The 19946-nt window shown below is 37.9% G+C and overlaps 1 protein-coding gene across 5 annotated transcripts in view; it reads right to left on the bottom strand.

Annotated features, from left to right (window-relative positions):
• Positions 1 to 19946, bottom strand: part of DOCK4 (dedicator of cytokinesis 4) — a 242770-nt gene that overhangs the window by 140452 nt on the left and 82372 nt on the right. For all 5 annotated transcript variants that reach the window (XR_004357092.1, XM_032687917.1, XM_032687919.1 and 2 more), the window contains exons 2-7: positions 10354 to 10437; positions 9318 to 9358; positions 5846 to 5901; positions 4303 to 4399; positions 2524 to 2672; positions 1077 to 1161 (exon numbers count right to left, since the gene is read on the bottom strand). Coding sequence is in view for 4 of the 5 variants with exons in the window: in XM_032687917.1 (XP_032543808.1) it covers positions 1077 to 1161; positions 2524 to 2672; positions 4303 to 4399; positions 5846 to 5901; positions 9318 to 9358; positions 10354 to 10437 (512 nt within the window). In the remaining variant the exon portion in view is untranslated. The remainder of the gene's footprint in view (positions 1 to 1076; positions 1162 to 2523; positions 2673 to 4302; positions 4400 to 5845; positions 5902 to 9317; positions 9359 to 10353; positions 10438 to 19946) is intronic.

The raw sequence follows: 19946 nt of genomic DNA, 5'->3' as shown, positions 1-19946 counted from the left end.
TTACATAATACCAAAAATAATTTTAAACTGCATTGTTTCTAAGCTACTTAGCATTAATACCAAGGTTATCTTTTTTCCCCCTTTTTTATTTTTCAAAGTACACTCCATGAGTTCCATTATTAGTGTTCCGAGTTATTTTTCCTCTCTATATTTCACCTAGTGCTTCAACAGGATTCCATAATATTGCATATGACTTTGAAACTACTCAAAGGTATACTGATTATAGCATGAAGATTTTATTACTAGGCTTGACATTACAACTTATCAACACAAGTAGTTAAAAGTTATAAAAAAATATTATCATTTCAGCTCCACAAAAAAAATATGTGACAATGATACTTCAGGGGTTTTTTTCTATTTAAATACAAAAGTTATCATAAATACAATTTAGTTTAAATGAAAGCTTAAGTCTTAAGCACATAAGGCTCTGAAATGTGTATCTGTAACAGCTGCAGTACTTAAATATGAGCCAAAGCCTACATAAATGAATTGGCAAGTTTTCTTAGATCTCACTGGAGATTTAATCAGAATAAGAAATATCAGTACTGGTTTTAGTAAATCAAGATGGGCTTTCATACCCAAAGGAGAGTTTTCCTATGTAATTTAACTGCTATTTACATTAATATATTAGAAAAGACCAAGAGCCCAGTGTGATCAATTGTGACAATACTTGTACCACGAGAATATTATTATATTTCCACAAATCTTGTCTAAACGGACTCATGGGCCAGGTAAGGCTATAAAGAAAAAGAATCTCATAAGCTTTTATTGATGATTAAATTCACATTAACAGTCTCAATTTTAATGATATATCAGGAAACAAAACTTTTAACAAATAACATATAAAATAAGCACATGTGCCCACACAAATTTGATACTGAATCAAAGCATCTCATATAGATGTAGAGATGACATAGGCATTCAAAAAATATTTCTTTCCTCATAGTGAAACTCATTACGTTATGAAGTACGAGTTTATTGGATCAGAAAAGGTACTTCTGGTTAAGAAGAGAGCTGCCATCAAACCAAGAGTATGTAATTTAATAGCAAAAGTACTGAGTATTACATTCACATACCAGCCTGTAGAGCTCAGTAATGCTGATCTCTTCAGGATCCACCATAGCATATTCTTTTCTTGGAACTAAGTCTAGTCCCAGCTGTCTGTATGAGAAATGGAATAGCAGTAAGTAATTTCTACATTCAAGAGAAACAAATTAACTCTGCTTCTGATTATTTTTTATTCCAATAAACAATGTTCATGTTAATTGGTACTCTACAGTTGACTTTGGTTTTGGTTTCATGTATTTTGGTTGTATTTACCATTCACATACGACTCCTCCCCTTTCTCCACTTTGCAACATTAATAGAATATGCTTTTCTACAATTTTAAATCTGTTTTACATTGTGGACAATGTACAATGGATATTTCCTTTGTACTATAGTGAACACTGTACGATGTGAGTGCACTAGTACCGTCAATTTGAATGACAACCAAGGAAAAGAAGATAAAAAGAAAATCCATCAAATGCCAAAACACCAGCTTATTCTTAATTTGGACTGGATGGTACCAAAGATGCTTGCCTGTATCCCCTGAACAAAATAAGGAAATGAGCTTGAATCAACAGGAATAAAATTTATTTTCAGCACAGCAGCAAGCAATAAATATTAAGAACACATAAGATGCAGTCATACTGAATTTAGAAAAATTTGAAATATTAGAAAGTTTTTCAAAAATATGTTTTAGAGAGCAGGAACTGACCACTTCAAAAACCTTCACAATTCCAGTCAGTTAGCACAAAATTCTAAGCAGACAGGTAATCATTCACATTTAGTCACAACCTTTTCACTATGTTAAGTATTAGGTGTCAGACAGGCGTAGAATCCCCTGAAATTCTACTAATTTAACAATATTCTACTATTGAATATTATTACATTTCTCCATGGTTTAACTGTATAAATATAGGCTAAAGAAAAGACTTTGGAAACAGCACCTAAATGCCAAAAGGTGTTTCCTTGCTTAAAAAAAAAAAGGAGTAAGATAATACCATTTGTGTTAGCATGTATTAGTTATTCAGATAAAAGAAAGATGTAGAGCATGGTAGCATAACATATGTCAGAGATACCCAAGCAGGAACAAAACTGTGTGACACAAGTTAAAAAAGAAGCCATGTCAGCCAATATAGTTTCAGTTAAGGTACAGCACTTTGCTAAATGCATCATACAGGCCAACAGCCAAGTGTGTTTTAAAATTATTTAAAAGGCTGCTGCAGATATTCCAATGCAATTCTCTTATAGACGGCATCACTGCTATGTAAACTACACTGATATAAAAAAAAGCAAAATAAAACAATTAATTATTTTTCACTGTTAAAACATAGTGGACAGAAAAATAATCAAAGTCCATTAAAAGAAAGGTAACACGTGTTAGAAATTTGTTCCTTATTTCAGCATTCTACAAATCAGCCTCAAGCGGTGGCCTTAAATCTTATTACATTATTTTCATTTATTGTTATATTTACTCACTCATTGCCCCAGTCCAGTCGAGCAGTGATGTGTCGCTTGACATCCTTCATTCGATCATGGGTGAGGTGGCCAACAAGGACCTGCCTTCGCAGGTCTAGGATTTCATTCATTATATGCCACAGCCGGTGAAAGAGATCCCCCTCATTCCTCTGTGAGACAAAAATATAATTGCCTCTACATCACCTGTCTAAGGTGACAATCCTAATAAATACAGATATGGTGAGGAAATGAAGAAAACCCTTTCTTCCCCCTACTTAGTCTTTTTTTCCCCTACAGTACTGTGACCATTTTACCAGCACGTTTGTGTGTGTGTGCATATAAAATCATTTCAGAGCTTACCGCACACCCTGTCTCTGCACCACACTCATTCCAGTATTTCACTCCAACTCCTTATGTCTCATGTTAACAGAGTCTAATGTACACGACAGATATGACAGAAATTCAACAAAAAAGTTGTTTCAGTTGTTTATTCCCAGAGCATGTTCATGCTGCTGTGTCATTCAAACTGAATATATGATCTGTAATTCAAGACTATTTGAACTCATGCACCTAAAGGGTAGAAAAGGCAATAGTTCTGAGCATTCAACTCAGACTGGTAAAGTTCTTTAAGCTTTTTCTTGCACTGATATAACTGTACACACTACCATCTAACGCTAAATAAATAGTATCATGCAGATAGAATCTTGTCCAGGCAGTCCTTCTTCATCTAACGGTCAAGTAGGAGAAATTACGTGAATATGACTGCTTTAAAACCACATCCTCCTACTCTAATTATATACCAGCAAAAGGCATAAACAATTTCCCATAAAAGAACTTCTGTTTGGGAAGAATCTGTAACTCTTCCTTCACCAATTCTGACTTTACTCGATATAGTTTTTCTGAGAACCTTCAGCTTGAGGAAATTATTACAACCTCCATTTATGTGATGCATCACATAAAGTTGAAAAAACACTCCTTTTCAGATTTGTTCTGTTAATTCTTGCAATAAACCCTAAGCCCATTTCCCTTTTCCTTGTTCCTAAGAATAAAAGGCATTAAAAACAAAGTTCAGCTCCTTCTCCTGCATTATTGCTATGAAAAGCTCAAATTCACCTAGAAGGACCATTACTCTCCATCAATAACTTTTGTATTCCAAGGGCTCTGACAAATTGCCATTTGATAAATCTACTCTTTATTTCACGTTCATTCACTTCACAAGCTCACTAAAATGGGCATTAATTTATTGTTTGTCTTGGCTTTCTCTCTGGAAAGAAAGCAAGCCAGGGTATTTTGAACGTGCAATAACAGCAGTGAAGAAAAATGCTGCCAAAAAAAGAAACAACTGCAGTAAGAACAGGAGGGAAATATGATTATAAGTAACAGAAAACCAAAGAAAAAAGATCCTACAAAGAGCCCTTGAATTAGAAGCAACAGACAGAAAGGACTTTGTAGGAACATTACAGATAACTAGACACACAGGACATTTTCACAATTTTCCATCAGACACTAGCATACAGACATTTCATTTCTACAGTTAAGAAAAATTGAATAAATAGTAATTCAGGTGCATCTTTGGTCTGCTTATCTAATAATAAGCTCTACTGAAGTAAATTATGCATGTGAATACAGGAGACATGCTAATGTTTAAGAACAGTATTAAGCTCAAAATAAAATTTTCAGGTTAAAAAACAAACTGACTTTTTTTCTGAAATATATACTTCAACTAAGTTAGAGCATTTAAACAACAGCATGTCTTTTGAGATGGCATTAAATCAAAGCGATATTATTCAGGGTACTTGCCACATAGAGCTGTTTCCACATTGTTCCCCAGTCTCTTAAAGTTGATGTCATTTCTGTAATAACAGAATCTTCTGTTGGAATAACCATTTCAAATTGTCTGTAACATGCAGAAAAACACATGATATTACACAAGCATTATTAATGCTACTGAAGTTACTAATATCTATCTAATATCTATCTATCTAATATCGTCTTGCCAACAGTGATGTCTATCAACGTACATGGGTGCTCCTTCAGACCATGACACTTTCAATTAGTATATTAATTTCATCCCCATGAAAAAACTTGGGATGAAAATAGTTTAATCCCCATGCAAGGCTTGGTCCTAGAGAAATTAAGGTGAGTTTTTTTGCTATGAGATAATCATATCAAAAACAACTTTTACAGCATAATAATTCCCATTGTTTCCAAAGGGATCTTGCCACTAGCTTTTCATGCCTGGATTGCTTTTTTCATGATATCTTGTCTCTCTTAGGAAATTAACATAACAATGTGACAGCCCCTGGCTGTGATGTGTTGTAGGGTGTATGGCCGGAATGGGAAATATAAACTAACAAAGAAAATAGAGGCAACAAAGACTGAACTCCCTGCAAGTATTGTCATGGTGTCCACTAACAAAAATTATTTCTCCTTTAAGCTTTATTTTATTGTGATGGTTTACAATTTTATTTCACTGAACCTTCAGTTTTAGCTACAATCACTTTGTAAGGAGAAAGCATCCTAAGGCATGACAAATCACATGTGGCCTGAACTCCATAGCAAACAACAGTGAGTTTAACAGTAATGTAGGGACATTTTCACCTGTGGAAATGAGACTTTTTAAAATATTATTACAATCTTCATGATTATTTCTGCCCATTACAAAAAAAAGACCTTCTACTCATTCACTCATGCTCCCAAAATAAAGGTCACATACAATTAATATTCAGGTATCCATTTATTGTGAGAAATGTCTTTAACCAGGTAAACAGGTTTTAAACTGTTTTGTACCAGTTCTCCATTAATAAGTCCAAATAAAGGATACAATGTGAACACTCACAAATTAAGTAAAACTTTGGAAAAAACTGTTAAGCTAAGATCACTGACAAAAGTTTTTTAAAATTGATACCATCAAAGTAAGTGTTACATTAAAAAAAAAATTTCTTTCAGTCAGAGCATTTGATTTCCAAAACAAAATTTTAAAACTCATCTTAACCGATTATTCTGGTTTTTATCAACTCATCTAAAAATGACATCAGTTTTTGTCAAAAATAAATATTGGTTTTTTATCATCCGAAGAAAAGAAGCAACAGAAAAAACATCTCTATTCATTTACAGTTTTAGTGAAATCTTTTGCCATTAAACTGATACATTATTTTTGCCTTTTCAGAATACATCACTCCAATTTTCTGACCATGAAGGAGTATCAGGTCATCTAAGGACAACCATTTCAAGTCCTGTGGCAGTAAGATGAAGTTAAGATATCATTTCTTTGTAATCAAAAGATCTTTGATACAAGTAACTGATCACATTTAAATATGTGAAATCAGAACATGTCACCTACCCTTTGTTCTTAACACACGCATTCTTCAAATGAATGTAGTTAGATGGAAATATGCCCTGAAAAATAAAACCGTTTAGGTAAAAGAAGTCCCATTACATGAGTTCGGCATACCATTTAGTACCATTCAATATGCAAATGCATGCTGAATTAAAAGTCCTCCAAATAAGTAACAAAAAACACACACAAGGAAAGAATGCAATAAATATTCAGTACAGCTCTAACAGAAACTAAAATGCCATATTCAGTAGAGTTTAAATCATAGAATCATAGAATCAGCTGGGTTGGAAAAGATCTCCGAGATCATCAAGTCCAACCCTTGCTCCAATGCTGCCATGGTTGCTAGACCATGGCACTGAGTGCCACATCCAGTCTCATCTTAAAAACCTCCAGGGACGGTGAATCCACCACCTCCCCGGGCAGCCCATTCCAATGCCTAATTACTCTCTCTGTGAAAAATTTCTTCCTAATATCCAACCTAATCCTCCCCTGGCAGAGCTTAAGATCATGCCCTCTTGTCCTACTGCTGGTTGCCTGGGAGAAGAGACCAATCCCCACCTGGCTACAACCTCCTTTCAGAGAGTTGTAGAGAGTGATGAGGTCTCCCCTGAGCCTCCTCTTCTCCAGGCTAAACAGCCCCAGCTCCCTCAGCCTCTCCTCATAAGACTTGTGCTCCAGTCCCTTCACCAGCCTTGTTGCTCTCCTCTGGACCTGCTCCAGCACCTCAATGTCCTTCCTGAACTGAGGGGCCCAGAACTGGACACAGTACTCCAGGTGTGGCCTCACCAGCACTGAGTACAGGGGCAGAATCACTTCCCTGGACCTGTTGGCCACACTGTTCCTGATACAGGCCAGGATGCCATTGGCCTTCTTGGCCACCTGGGCACACTGCTGGCTCATGTTCAGCTTCCTGTCAATCCAAACTACCAGGTCCCTTTCTGCCTGGCTGCTCTCCAGCCACTCTGTCCCCAGCCTGTAGCGCTGCAGGGGGATGTTGTGGTCAAAGGGCAGGACCCGGCACTTGGCCCGTTGGAATCAGCCCAACTCTCCAGCTTGTCCAGGTCCCTCTGCAGAGCCCTCCTGCCTTCCAGCAGATCAACACTCCCCCTCAGCTTGGTGTCATCCGCAAATTTGCTAATGGTACACTCAATCCCCTCATTCAGATCATCAATAAAGATATTGAACAGAACTGGGCCCAACACTGATCCCTGGGGTACACCACTAGTGACCAGCTCCCACCTGGATGCAGCACCATTCCCCAACACTCTCTGGGCCCAGCCACCCAGACAGCTCTTAACCCAGCAGAGAGTCCTTCAACACTTCAGAATATTAGAAGATAAACACATGTAGAATATGTAGAAGACTGTTTGAGAGCTTCCTTAGTATTCATTATCCCATGAATAAATGGTTTTATTCATTATTCCCATTTTGACAAAAACAGACAGCTGCTGGGGATAACACCTTACCAACCATGCCTTAAAAAAGGGGGTTTCTGATAGGGATTTTCAAAATAAAGCAGAACAAATAAAGTTAATAAATTTCAATAAAAATAAAGATAAGGTAATATAGGAAGTCAAAATAAAGTTTTATTTTGTGGCTACTATGCCCTGCAGCGCACAGGAAAGTTGTAGTAGACGCCTGTCAAAGAGCCCCAGGAGCAGTCCTCCTGTCCAGCCAGGAGCAGTCCTTTCTAGTCGTTTAAGGGCTGTCCACTGTTGTCTTGACAGGCAGCGTTGCTGCAATGGTCGTACTGCTCTTAGAGCACACTAACCTTCATAAATCGAAATAAGCAAAATAAAGCAAGTCAGCTTCAAGCTTCTGGCTGGGAACATAATACACTACAGCTCATGCAGTGAGGGAAAATACATATATGTTCTCTTCATAATAAGCACAGCTGCATTCAGCTTTCCTTTGTGATGATGGAATCCCATTTTCTTTTAACACAGGCATTAGATCTTCGACAAAAACACATCTACTATGTAGAGGCAACTGCCCTTATAAATGCTCTTACTCTTCTGTAATGCAAAGCAGTTCAGGAGAGCATCTCCCAAGGACAGTAAGACATACAGCCTTGCAGTTGTAACAATATGCCAGAAAACAGGATGGCTGCATATGCCCACTTACTGCAGCCCAGCTGCCACAGATAATTTTTTCGAGTGTCAAAGCTGGCAGAATAACAAGGCAGGAATCTTGGCAGAGCAGTACCAATAACAAGGAGTTACAAGGTGCTCTTATTATTTTACTTTCAGAGAGACTCCCTTCAAAAATCCAACTCAGAAAACTGTTTGCATTCACATTAGGAAAGCAGAAAATATACATCTCATCTCTTCACACATCAAGTCATGTTTAGAAAATCTATTCATAACTTCTATCACACATTTGACAGACCACAAAGCAAGACTGACAGCAAGCATGTGGTAAGAATTGCAACAAAAGACACAGAAGATGCAATAACAAACCACAACTGCTCCTGCTTTATAAATCAAATTGTAATATGTATCAATGAGGTCAAAGTAGTAAACATCAGATTAGGTTCTCTGGCTAAATTTATTTTTCACATCAACCTTCCATATAAAAGCAAGGAAATTTATGTGAGCACAGACTGCAGGCCTTAGCACAAAAGGCCAATGGCTTGACATGAGCCCCAAGATACTTCTGAAATTAAAGTATATGTGTCTTATTTTGCTGAAGAGTCTTGGAAATGAAGAGAGAAAAAGAAGAACAAAGCTTACAATGCAAGTTAAAGGATCAATAGATGATTTAAGATCTTTCTTTCCCATGAAAAACAAAATCTTTACAGTCCCACAGGTAAGACAACAGGACAGATTAAGAAAATAGACAAATAAGACAGATAAAGCTTAAAACACATTCAACACAAACAGACACTGAAATACAAAATTCATAACTTTCCATGTCTGAATGTAGAAAAATAAATCAGTGAAATCTGGTTTAGAGTACTATCAGCTATGCTACTATGGAAATCAAAGACTACACATCAAAAGAAAATAAAATGAACCATATATTTTACATGACAACACATATCTTTTATTCAATTGATACTCTACACGTGGTTCCTACAAACTAGCTATCTCCACTGGCTGCTCTAAATTAATTCATAGAATTAAGAAAAACAGGCACAATTTAACCAACTTCTCCAACAGTATTTACAATTCCTATTTTCAGTAGTCTTTTCCCTTCAACTTAACTTCCTTTAAGTTGAAAATCTAAAAATCAGAAATGAAATAAAATTCATCAGAACCTTGGTTTTGTAAAGTGTATCATTCTAATACACAGAAGCATTTCAGAAGGGTAATCCACGTCCAAATCTAATTAAAGCAATATCAATAATACACTTAACACTAAGCCCTAGTTTTCTCTTAAGAGTAAATATCATATACCTACATGCAGACTATAAACTCTTAAAAAGTAAATATACGTTTTTGCCAAAGAATGCAAAGCTGCAATTGACCTTTACCTTAACGTTCGGGTTTTTTAAGGCAAATCCTCTGTACCACCCTGAGAAGAAAGAACATTTTGTTTTTTAGAGTACGCAAATCAATTCCATATGTAAAACGGATTTCATCTTTCCCTTTTGAACAGATATAACAATTCCACAGTGCTATCAGACCACACTCATCTAAAAGACTTTCCATACAGTGAAAGGTATTTCATTTAAACCAGCTCATATTTGGATGACTTCATTCACACCATTTCAGGAATTATTCTTTAACTCTGTATGCCTAAATGTTTCTAACAATGCAGGTATTTTCTGCATTGGACACCATACCAGTCAAAACCAAAATGGTTTCTTACTAGCTGTAAACATTTAGAAATCATTTTTGGACTTCATGTTCTAAATTTATCAACCACATTACTATACAAAATTTATAATACACCTTATTCAAAACAATAGATCCTATGCCTTCTAAAAGAACATTTCTTACAAGATTAACCATAAATAATCCTAGTATGAAACAAAAAAACCCCTATATAATCCCAAATGATAAAAAAAATCAAAATGACAGACAAGCCTTATGTGTTAAGGAGGCATAAAAAAAATGCAACTTTATTTCTCTTACAGTAGAAACAGACATTTGCTAAAATTATATTTGCATTCTCTACCTCAGAACAGATGCAAAAGAGAATGTTTCCACTGCTTTAAGATTCAAACTTGTGACTTTGAATTAATTTGATAGTGTCTTAATGACAGCCAGGCTTCCCTCAGAAATACCAAGAAAGCAGAAGATCACAATGAGAACTCCTTGCTGTTATAACTCTTACTCTCTCTATAAGTTTATTAAACAGAGAGATTAAATAAAAATGAATGAACTGCAAATTAATTATTATAGAGATTAAAGCTAACTGGAATTGTGAAAAAAATTAAGAGCCCAAAATGTGTTGCATTATTGACTTTTAAAATGTGTTAATTTAAGAAAATAAATTAATAGTAATGGGGTTCAAACCACCATATCAAACTTAATTATCCCTAGAATTCCAGTCTGTGAACTCACCATCGCATTTCTCTAATATTTGAACGGTGTCTCCAATCTCCAGTGATAGGCCATGTGGGACTGTCCCTCGAAAACCAGCTATTACTGAAAAAGATGATAAGTTTCAATTATTCACAAAATTAAAATATAAAGTATTATTCCTATTGTTAACAAAAATAGTATATTATTAGGGAAAGTTACGTGGTAGAACAAACAAGCTACTAAAATTTAATAGGCTGTGGAAAGAAACAGAGGTTAAGCCACCTTTATGAGCAGAAAATTTAAAATTCAGGACTTGGGAAAAAACCTAAATACTTACAGCCCTACCATACATGAATGGAAAGCTTATACCAGAGAACACTATTAGCTAGACCATAAGAACCCCAAAGGACACAAAGTGTTTTATTCCAAATGCTTACACTAACACATGTCAGATCTCAGAATTTTGCAAGCTGAAAGTGCCAATATGTGCCAATATTTTTGTTGCCATCTCTCTCACTCACACGCCATGATAGGAAAAATCTTATTTCATATTCGTTTAACAGATGCTATAGACCCAGCACGCCATACAATACCAAATGTGAGGAAATAGTTAGGGAGTGGAGACCAGTAGAGCGTGTTGTTCACTCCAATACGTTAAGTGCACACACAGTTTCCCCTCCAGCCTCGCCAAAGCCAGTGAAGGAAGGTCATGAGCTCAGGCTGGGACAAGAGCTACAGAAATGGGCTTCCTTTGCTGGAGATGAAACATGCTTGAGAAACAAAACATCCATCAGAGCAGTGATGTTCCCAAACATCAAGTCTTATACTGTTAGTGCTAAAACAATAGCCAGCTATTTTTTTCACTCAGCACCAAAATAGAATACTCAAAAGCCACTCAAAATGCTCATTCCTACAAATGCTAAAAATCCATTAACATGTGCGGTGGGTTGACCTTGGCTAGACACCAGGTGCCCACCAAGCTGTTCTATCACTCCCCTTCCCAGCTGGACTAGGGAGAGAGAATAAAATGGAAAATGACTCATAGGTTGAGATAAGGTAGTTTACTAAAACAAAAGCAAAAGTTTGCGCATGCACAAGTGAAGACGAAAATTATAAAGTTTATTCACTAGTTCCATTAGCAAGTGATGTTTGGCCACTTCCTGAGATGTAGGACTTCAGCAGTTTCTCAGAAGACAAACATTGCAAACAAGTAATGCCCCCCTTTCTCCTCCTTTACTTAGCTTCTATATCTGATCTGACATCATGTGGTATGGAATCTGGTTAGTTTGGGTCAGCTGGCCTACTTGTGTCCCCTCCCAGGATCTTGCCCTCAATGAGGAGGGGAGGAATGTTGAGAAACAGTGCTGATGCTGTGCCATCACTGCTCAGCAGTAGCCAAAACACTGGTGCTTTATCAACACCTTTCTAGCTACCAATACAAAGCACAGAACTGTAAGGGCTGCTATGGGGAAATGAACTTCAGCTCAGCCAGATCCAACACAGCCTAAGGAGCTCACATCTCTGTGTGGCCCAGGCTACACTGCAGGGCCTGTTCACAGGCATGATCCTGCTACTGACTGCCATGGGAGCTTTGACCTACTCCATCTCCAACTTGGGTCAGTTTACCCCTCCTTAGCCAACCTGGTGTCCTGTGGGTTACCAGACCGATGTTGCCCTTGGCTTGAACGCCCACTCAGCATCGTGGCCTGCAACCCAGAACTCCTGTACTCAAGCAATCCATCGGGCTCAGCACCCCCAGCAGCTGAGACTACAAGTACACACTACTCGGATTCCAGACACCCACCACAGCTGCTCTCTCACTCCCCTCTGCAGCTGGACAGGGGAGAGAAAATACAACAAAGGGTTCATGGACTGAGATAAGGACCCAGAGAGATCACTCACCGATTACCATCATAGGCAAAACAGACTTGAAGTGCGGATATTAATTAAATTTATTATGAACAGAATCAGAGCAGGATAATGAGAAATAAATCTTAAAAACACCTTCCCCCCACCTCTCCCTCCTTCCCAAGTTCTACCTCCTCCCCAGCAGTTGCACAAGGAGATGGGGAAAGGGGGATTATGGCCAGTTCATCATAGCTTGTTTTTGCCACTGCTCAGGGAGAGGAGTCCTTCCCCTCCTCCAGAGTGGGGTCCCTCCCATGGGAGACAGTCCTTCACAAACTTCTCCAAAGAGAGTCCTCCCCACGGGCAACAGGTCTCCACAAACTGATGCAACATCGGTCACTTTTCCATGGGGTGCAGTCCTTCAGGTACAGCTGCTCCATCATGCATCCCCCACAGGGCCTCAAGTCCTACCAGGAAACCCGCTCTAGTGGGGGCTTCTCTCTCCATGGGTCTGCAGGTCCCTGCCAGGACCCTGCTCCATCATGGGCCCCTCATGGGGTCACAGCCTCTTTCGGGCATCCACCTGCTCCAGCGTGGGTCTCCTTCACAGGCTGCAGGTGGATCCCTGTATCCCTGTGACCCTTCATGGTCTGCCTTACCATGGTCTTCACCAAGGGCTTCAGGGGAGCCTCAGCTCCCATACCTGGAGCATCTCCTCCCTCTCCTTCTCCACTGACCTTGGTGTCTCCAAAATTGTTCACATATTCTCTCACTCTGCTCTTCTTTGGCTGCAATTTCATCTGTGCAATAACTTTTTTTTCCTTCCCAAATATGTTATCACAGAGGCGTTGTCATCCCTGATGGGCTCGGCCTTGGCCAGTGGCAGGTCCATCATGGAGCTGGCTGGCATTGGCTCTGCAGGACATAGGGGAAGCTTCAGGTAGCTTCTTACAGAAGCCACCCCTGCAGCCCTACTGCTACCAAAACCTGGCCACACAAACCCTATACAACATGCCAGGTAGAAATTCAGCTATTCAACCCTGTGCTTACTGTATTTGAAATACTGGACTAAAATATCACTTAATTCAGGCCGTGAGATCAAGCAACAGTGTTTTCAATTCTCTGTATTGTAATGTTCTTTTGGAGCTTAATTTTAAAGCCAAAGTGGAAAGCAGCCTTCTACCAATATCAGCAGGGTATGATGCACAGAACTACTTTGTGGCCTGACAGCAGTCTTAGCTGTCAAATATCTACCTATCCAGATAGAAAAACCCAAATCTCATAGCAAAGTGAAAAAAACACCAACTCAGAGGCATGACAACAAAACTTCACATGTAAAAGTGAAAAGGATATGATCCTTGTGGATCCCTTCCAATTCAGAATATTCTGTGACTCTACATATGCAAGAGCATATATATGCTCTTGCCTGCTGTCAGAGGTCTACTCTGCCACAGGCAGAGACTACACTCAAACACAATATAACCTGTCATCCACCGTCTCTATTCACCAAAGTCAGCTGTCAGCAACCATGAAAACTGAAAATTCATTTGTGCATCTTTCTCAGAAAGTTCAAGATTTTAAGAGTAAACCAACAGGATATGGTTTATACTACAGGATGGCATGTATAAAAATGTACAAAAAGTACATTATTGACAAATCTTTCTGAAGACTTCAAAACTCTGTGAATTTAATCATCACTTCAACCATCAGTAAATCATCACTGTGCTTAACCCGTGGTCTTTATACCTTTGAAAAAAGGCTATGGGATCATGTGCCTGACTAGTCCCTAAGAGTCTGATAAAATGTGTGACCAGTGTGTACAGCATTGAGCCTCTTCCCTCGTCAAGCACGTGTATTGAATCAATTTCTATTAATTTTGGTGCTCCTCTCGACATCCAAGTTATTTACACAGAACTAATACCCTGAAATAAGCACTATGAAATAAAAAGAGCTACTTTGGTTCCAACACCAGAACCAGATATACATTTTAAGCAGGTTAGTTGCAAGACAGCATTTGTACATTGTTAGAGTTTGTCTAAGAGTTGAAAACCAAGAAATTTTCAATGAATTCTTATACAAAGATCTGAAAATTAAAAGTGTTTATTAAGTAAGAATAGATGAAAATAAAAACAAAAGTCCCCAAATATCAATACGTTGTATATCTCAATTCCCCTGTGACACTGGAATGACAGGAGTCATTCTAGTCACCTTTCTAGCTTGCAAGCAGCAAAACTGGATTATGAAACCTGCCAAAATAGCACCTAGAGCCACTGAAATAAAATTAATGAATTAACTGAAGAAGCATGCAAAACCAAACCAAACCCAAAGTATATAATATTTGTGAGATGTCTTATTTCTAAACTCCATGAGATAAAAAAATACAGTAATTTTCTTCTTAAGAGCCAATATATCCTGTCATATTGTTATGATCTGACTTTGCTGTGACATTCAATTTTTGTTACATAGTTACTAAAGCTGTTAAAAATCTTTTCTTTTCTCTTCTTTTTTTAAAGAAAAGTTTGAAAAATATTTTTAGGACAAAAAGAAGTTTGAAAGCTGACACAGTGCAAAAAATAGATAGCAATTATTTTAGAACATGTATAGAAGAACAAAATTATACCTTGAAATATCTTCTAGAAGGCTGGCCTGCAGAGTACCAAAAAAAAGAAAGAAAGAAATGAGGGCATCAGCTGTACATCTCCGCCAGCACATTTATCTGATACACTTGAAAAACTCAAGGCAGAGGCCTTGCAGTAAGGTCAGGCTCAAAACAGGTAGTCTGTGGGCCTTAGCAACGTCACTCAAAGTAAAATCAAGAACACTGCAGAGCACCAGAGAATCTAATGCAAAACACCAGAACCCACAGATAAACTTATACCACACAGCTAACTTTCTACTTATCAAGTCATGCTACAGAACTGGGACCCAGACAGAAGGTGGTTATTACGGCAACTATTATAGCAACTGGTAACAGCGGATGAGAAAGCTGAGGTACTCAACAACTTTTTTTGCCTGTCTTCAATGGCAACCTCTTCCCACACCTCTTGAGTGAATGGACAGGAGCATGAGGACTGGGGGAACATGAGAACTGGGGGAACATGAGAACTGGGGGAACATGACGACTGGGACTCCAGCTGTAAGTAAGGACCACACCCATGAGCACCTGAGGAACCTGAATGTCTATCAGACCCTCAGAGTCCTGAGGAAATTGGCTGATGTAGTAATAGACTATTTACAAGGGCATACAGTATTAGGACAAGGGGGAATGGCTTCAAATTGAAGGAGGGTAGATTTAGATTAGATATTAGGAAAAAATTCTTTACTGTAAGCATGGTGAGGCATTGGAACTGGTTACCCAGAGAAGCTGTGGATGTTCCATCCCTGAAAGAGTTTAAGGCCAGGTTGGATGGAGCTCTGAGCAACCTGGTCTAGTGGAAGGTGTCCCTAACCACAGCAGGGGGGTTGGAACTAGATGATCTTTAAGGTCCCTTCTGTGAAGACATTCTGTGATTCATGCCTTTTTTGGTTCATCTGTGGTATATATACATAAGTAGACTACAGGGAGGACAACGAGAAAGTCATGGTGGGAGTTCCACCAGAGAAGGTCCTGGGGTTCAGTGGTTCAGCTAGGACACAGGGTTCTTAACCCAGCCATGATATAGATTTCATGTACTGAACCTCTTGCCCTTTTTGCAATGACCATATTATTCTGCAACACTTTGCAGATGCTCCTTAGTTCTTTTTTCTAGTAGTAGTTAAGTACATAATTAATCACTCTGTGGTGACTGTGGCTGAAGGTGTTCTCAACCTACCCTGAAAGCAGTACATATTTATCATACTCACAGAACTGGACTTTTTACATATACAGCATTCATTGACCTATATGCATCACATATGCACCACTGTAATTCTTCTACATTTTCTTCAACAAAATACCTCCACTCTTTGCAGATGCACTGTATACATGCATGTCCCCACAAAGCTAAGTATCAAAAGACTTACATCTAGATACATTTTTTGTTATTGTAGTACCTGAAGGTCATATAAATATCCTTTTCAAGCGCAGGAATAGTGATTAATGTCCTCTTCAATCATCTCTCAGACACAGGAGAAATATGGAATCCCACAATAAAAGTTTGCAGCAAGATATGTCCTCAGAAATATTTTAGAAACTGAGTTCAAATACTGCAGTCAGCCGGCATTATTAAATATTTTCTTTCTGCCAAAGGGCAGTCAGAGAACAGGAAAGCAAGACAACAGCACAGGACACAAAAACCTAATCCACACAGAAAGTGAAATCACATGGTAAACACTACAGTGACACGCAATATTAAAGCAACTTTGATTTTGGTTTGCTTTGCTCCTAAGTTGAGCTTATCAAAAGAAAATTCATCTTTGTGCTCTCATTCAAATCTCTGGGTGTATGTGCTCACTGTTGGAGAGTTTTACTTATGAAAGTGACTGGTTTATAAAAAGATCCATCCAAGCCCAAGGTCTTAATTAAAGCCTAAGCTAAGTGGGTTTTTTTGGTGCAGGAACTCACCTTCTGCTCACCTAGAGCACAGATAGCATTGCTGTTCTAAAAACTAAAACAAAATATTTTTCAACTTCCACCTAGTGAATTCAAGCATTACCTGAGAGCTAGTATTACAAAGATAAATTGAGCCTCACCAAGAGCAAGCTGGTTTCACAACTGGCTTGACTTTTTGTGCATAAGATGAAAATATCTCCCCATAAAGGGTGCATTGTGACATGGTTGTCAAGATGCCCTTGTCTCAAGTTAAAAATTAAGGTCAACACTACAAAAGGAGACACACAGTACATGCAGTTCTGGTTGAGTAGCAGGACATACACTCCCATATATAAAGTGATCAATAGAAGTAATATCTATAGCAACTACTCAAAGTTCAAAAATAAGCATTTTTATCACAAAAGCAGACTTGGTCTCCACATAATAAAAATCAGTCCTTCAGCTGAAGACAGAGGAGTGGGGATAGGATGCGAGGTAAAAGAATGCAAATTACTTTAACAATTATTTATTGTTTGACCATATTCCACATGCAAAATGCTTGAGTAAAAAATAGATTCCAATTCAATACCCTAAGTCATGATTCCCCAACTACCAGAGGTGACATGTGAACCATACAGAAATGCACTAAGTACATACTAGAAAATCAGATTTGAAAGGTGGAAACACCATGTCAGGGGGACTGCTTTTGGAAGGGAACAAGATGCTCTGACAGAAAGGAATTGATTAGCTGGCAACAGGAGTGGCTGGCCCATTTCAAAGTTTTGCTTGGGGTTATATTCTTAAAATTTTTATACCTGAAATAACTGGAGATCTGCATATAAGAACTAATGAGGCAGACATTGTTGTTCTTTTCCTCCTAACAGATAACCAGAAGCTATCATTGATTCCAGATATTATCTGCTATAATTGAAATCAGGTCCTCTCAGCAGTAAAAGCAATTTTTAAAGTTTTTATTCGGGACTTAAAGTGCTGCTATTTCAACAGACTGAGACTTTCAGGTACAACTATTTCAAGGGATTTTGCTTCTATTCAACAGTTGAAAAAATAATCAAAAAAAGCTGTAATAAATAAAATCAGGATGCTTCAAACATTAAAAAGTTATATTAGTTAAAACAATCATTAATTTTGTATTTTGTCTTTGTGATGAAACACTGAACTTAGTTTTATGCAGCTTTTAGTTGATGAGTTGATGTGTATATGTTACCTCTGAGGAAGGCTCTGATTCAGTGGTCTTTGCTGCAGAAATGTAAAAAACTATCCTTTCGTATGGCCTTATGCATAGTAAATACAACAGAAATCTGGCACTGCAAGCAGCTGCAGAAAATGCTACATCAGAGAAAGCACATCATCAGGACAATCGTTATTTAAAAAAAAAAGTAAATAAAAAATTCAATTAGTAACTCTACCCGGGACATTGTTTGGAAACTCAAGTTTGAAGCTACTGACCACTGGCAAGCGATGCAGCATCCAGTGGTACAGCTCTCAGCATTCTCTGGCACAGGGATCTCCTGAGCCAGACATGGCATTTCTGTGTTCAACAACCATAGATGTATGATAATTCTATGAATTTGCCTAACTAGGCTTTATATGCATCATAATGTCAGTGTCCACAAACTCCTAGTAAGCTTTCTAGTTTAAATATGCTTCACGGAAGAAAAAAGTCTTCCTTTTGTTTCATAATGTCGCTTAAAATTTCATTTAATGTCTCCCTGTTTTGTAGGGAAATTTGAATAAGCAATGTCTTGTCACCCTCTCTGCACGTTAGCTGTACCTTCTCTAGGATGAAGTTTTTTCTTCTTAAAAGAAGCTGAAGAACCTATTCTGGTTTCTAAATAGGCAGAATTATTAGAAACATAAACACAAAGAGGGATACAACTTTGTTAATGCAGAATGGCTAGATTTTACTCTAACTATGGTGGCCTTTTACATACGAATTGATCTGGATGGAGGGCTTGATAGTACAGCTACACGCTCATGCTTCTAACAGACGAGTTAATTCGGGCATCTGTTCATAATGCATTGTGCTGCCTACAGATACCCCAGGAGGCTTGCTGCAAACCAACAACAAGCTAATGAAGACAGTAAGAGAAAAGCAGAGAGGGGGTGGGGAATCAATCTATTCTGTAAACACAATATATACAAATGTTAGTTTCAACAACAGAAGTGATCCTTAAATCTCCTGCAGATTACTGAGGATAAACACTCTCAAATTTGTATTGGAATAAAAGAATGTGGGTTCTCTCGCCTGTATATGTACACTACCAAAAGTGTACATATACAGGATCAAACATATACATATAAAAGGATCAAACACATAGCTCAGATGATGACAGCTCAGAACTGAGCCACATGTGGCTTTTGAATATCTCAAGTGCTGCTCATGTGCAGCAGTCAGTTGTTCTTAAGACATGAGTGCTTGTATGGAATTTTCCTAACAAGAATATTTACTGAACAGCTACTTGTGAAAATACCTCAAGGCACATCAAAAATCATCAAAAAAGTTTGTATCAATGTCTAAGCTTTGAAAATACTATATAAAGTAGCATACATATAGAAAACTATTCACTTGTCTGTAAAAGAAACACATCTGGAATTCCTACTTCTAATAGCACCAGCTACCCATACAGATAAGGCAAAGGCCAAGTCTGAAATGCACAAAGGACACAGAGCTGCAGCAGACTGTATTCCCTCCTGTGCTCAGCTCAACATTTGAATTCAGCAAGGTAATCACTTTCAAATCCCTGATTACAATGCTGCCAAAAACCACAGGACAATTCTAACATAGATAATCAGTTTAGTGTGAATGTCTGAACGTTTGTCAAGCTCTCTTCATCCTGCATCTCTGTTACAGCCAGGAATGTTATCATCTCTTTGGTAACAGCCTGATCAGTTCTCCCAATATCTGCAAACATTTTTGTTAACTTGTTCCTTTGTGTATCTTAGCTATTAGGCACTATATCTTTAGATATCTTTTAGAGCACTAAAAGTAACTTGTGATGATGGCACCTATTTGATATTGAGAATGGCCACCTATCTAGAACACCAAAACTGGAATAATTTCTTCTTCTATGAAATAGCTACTTAAGCTCTTTATATTTCTGGAACTCCTACTGAATCTTTTTATGTCTATATCTTGCCCCTGTGAAGAGAAATTTCTTGATTTGCATTAGTTCTGAAACAAGGAATTTCAAAGTAAAAAGAAAATGAACCAAAAAGGTCTTTATAAGTAGAAAATCTAGTACACCTTAGAGTC

Source organism: Chiroxiphia lanceolata, chromosome 5 (genome assembly GCF_009829145.1).
Source record: "Chiroxiphia lanceolata isolate bChiLan1 chromosome 5, bChiLan1.pri, whole genome shotgun sequence".
NCBI classification, from domain to species: Eukaryota; Metazoa; Chordata; class Aves; order Passeriformes; family Pipridae; genus Chiroxiphia; species Chiroxiphia lanceolata.
This window is presented reverse-complemented; position numbering and strand designations above follow the sequence as displayed.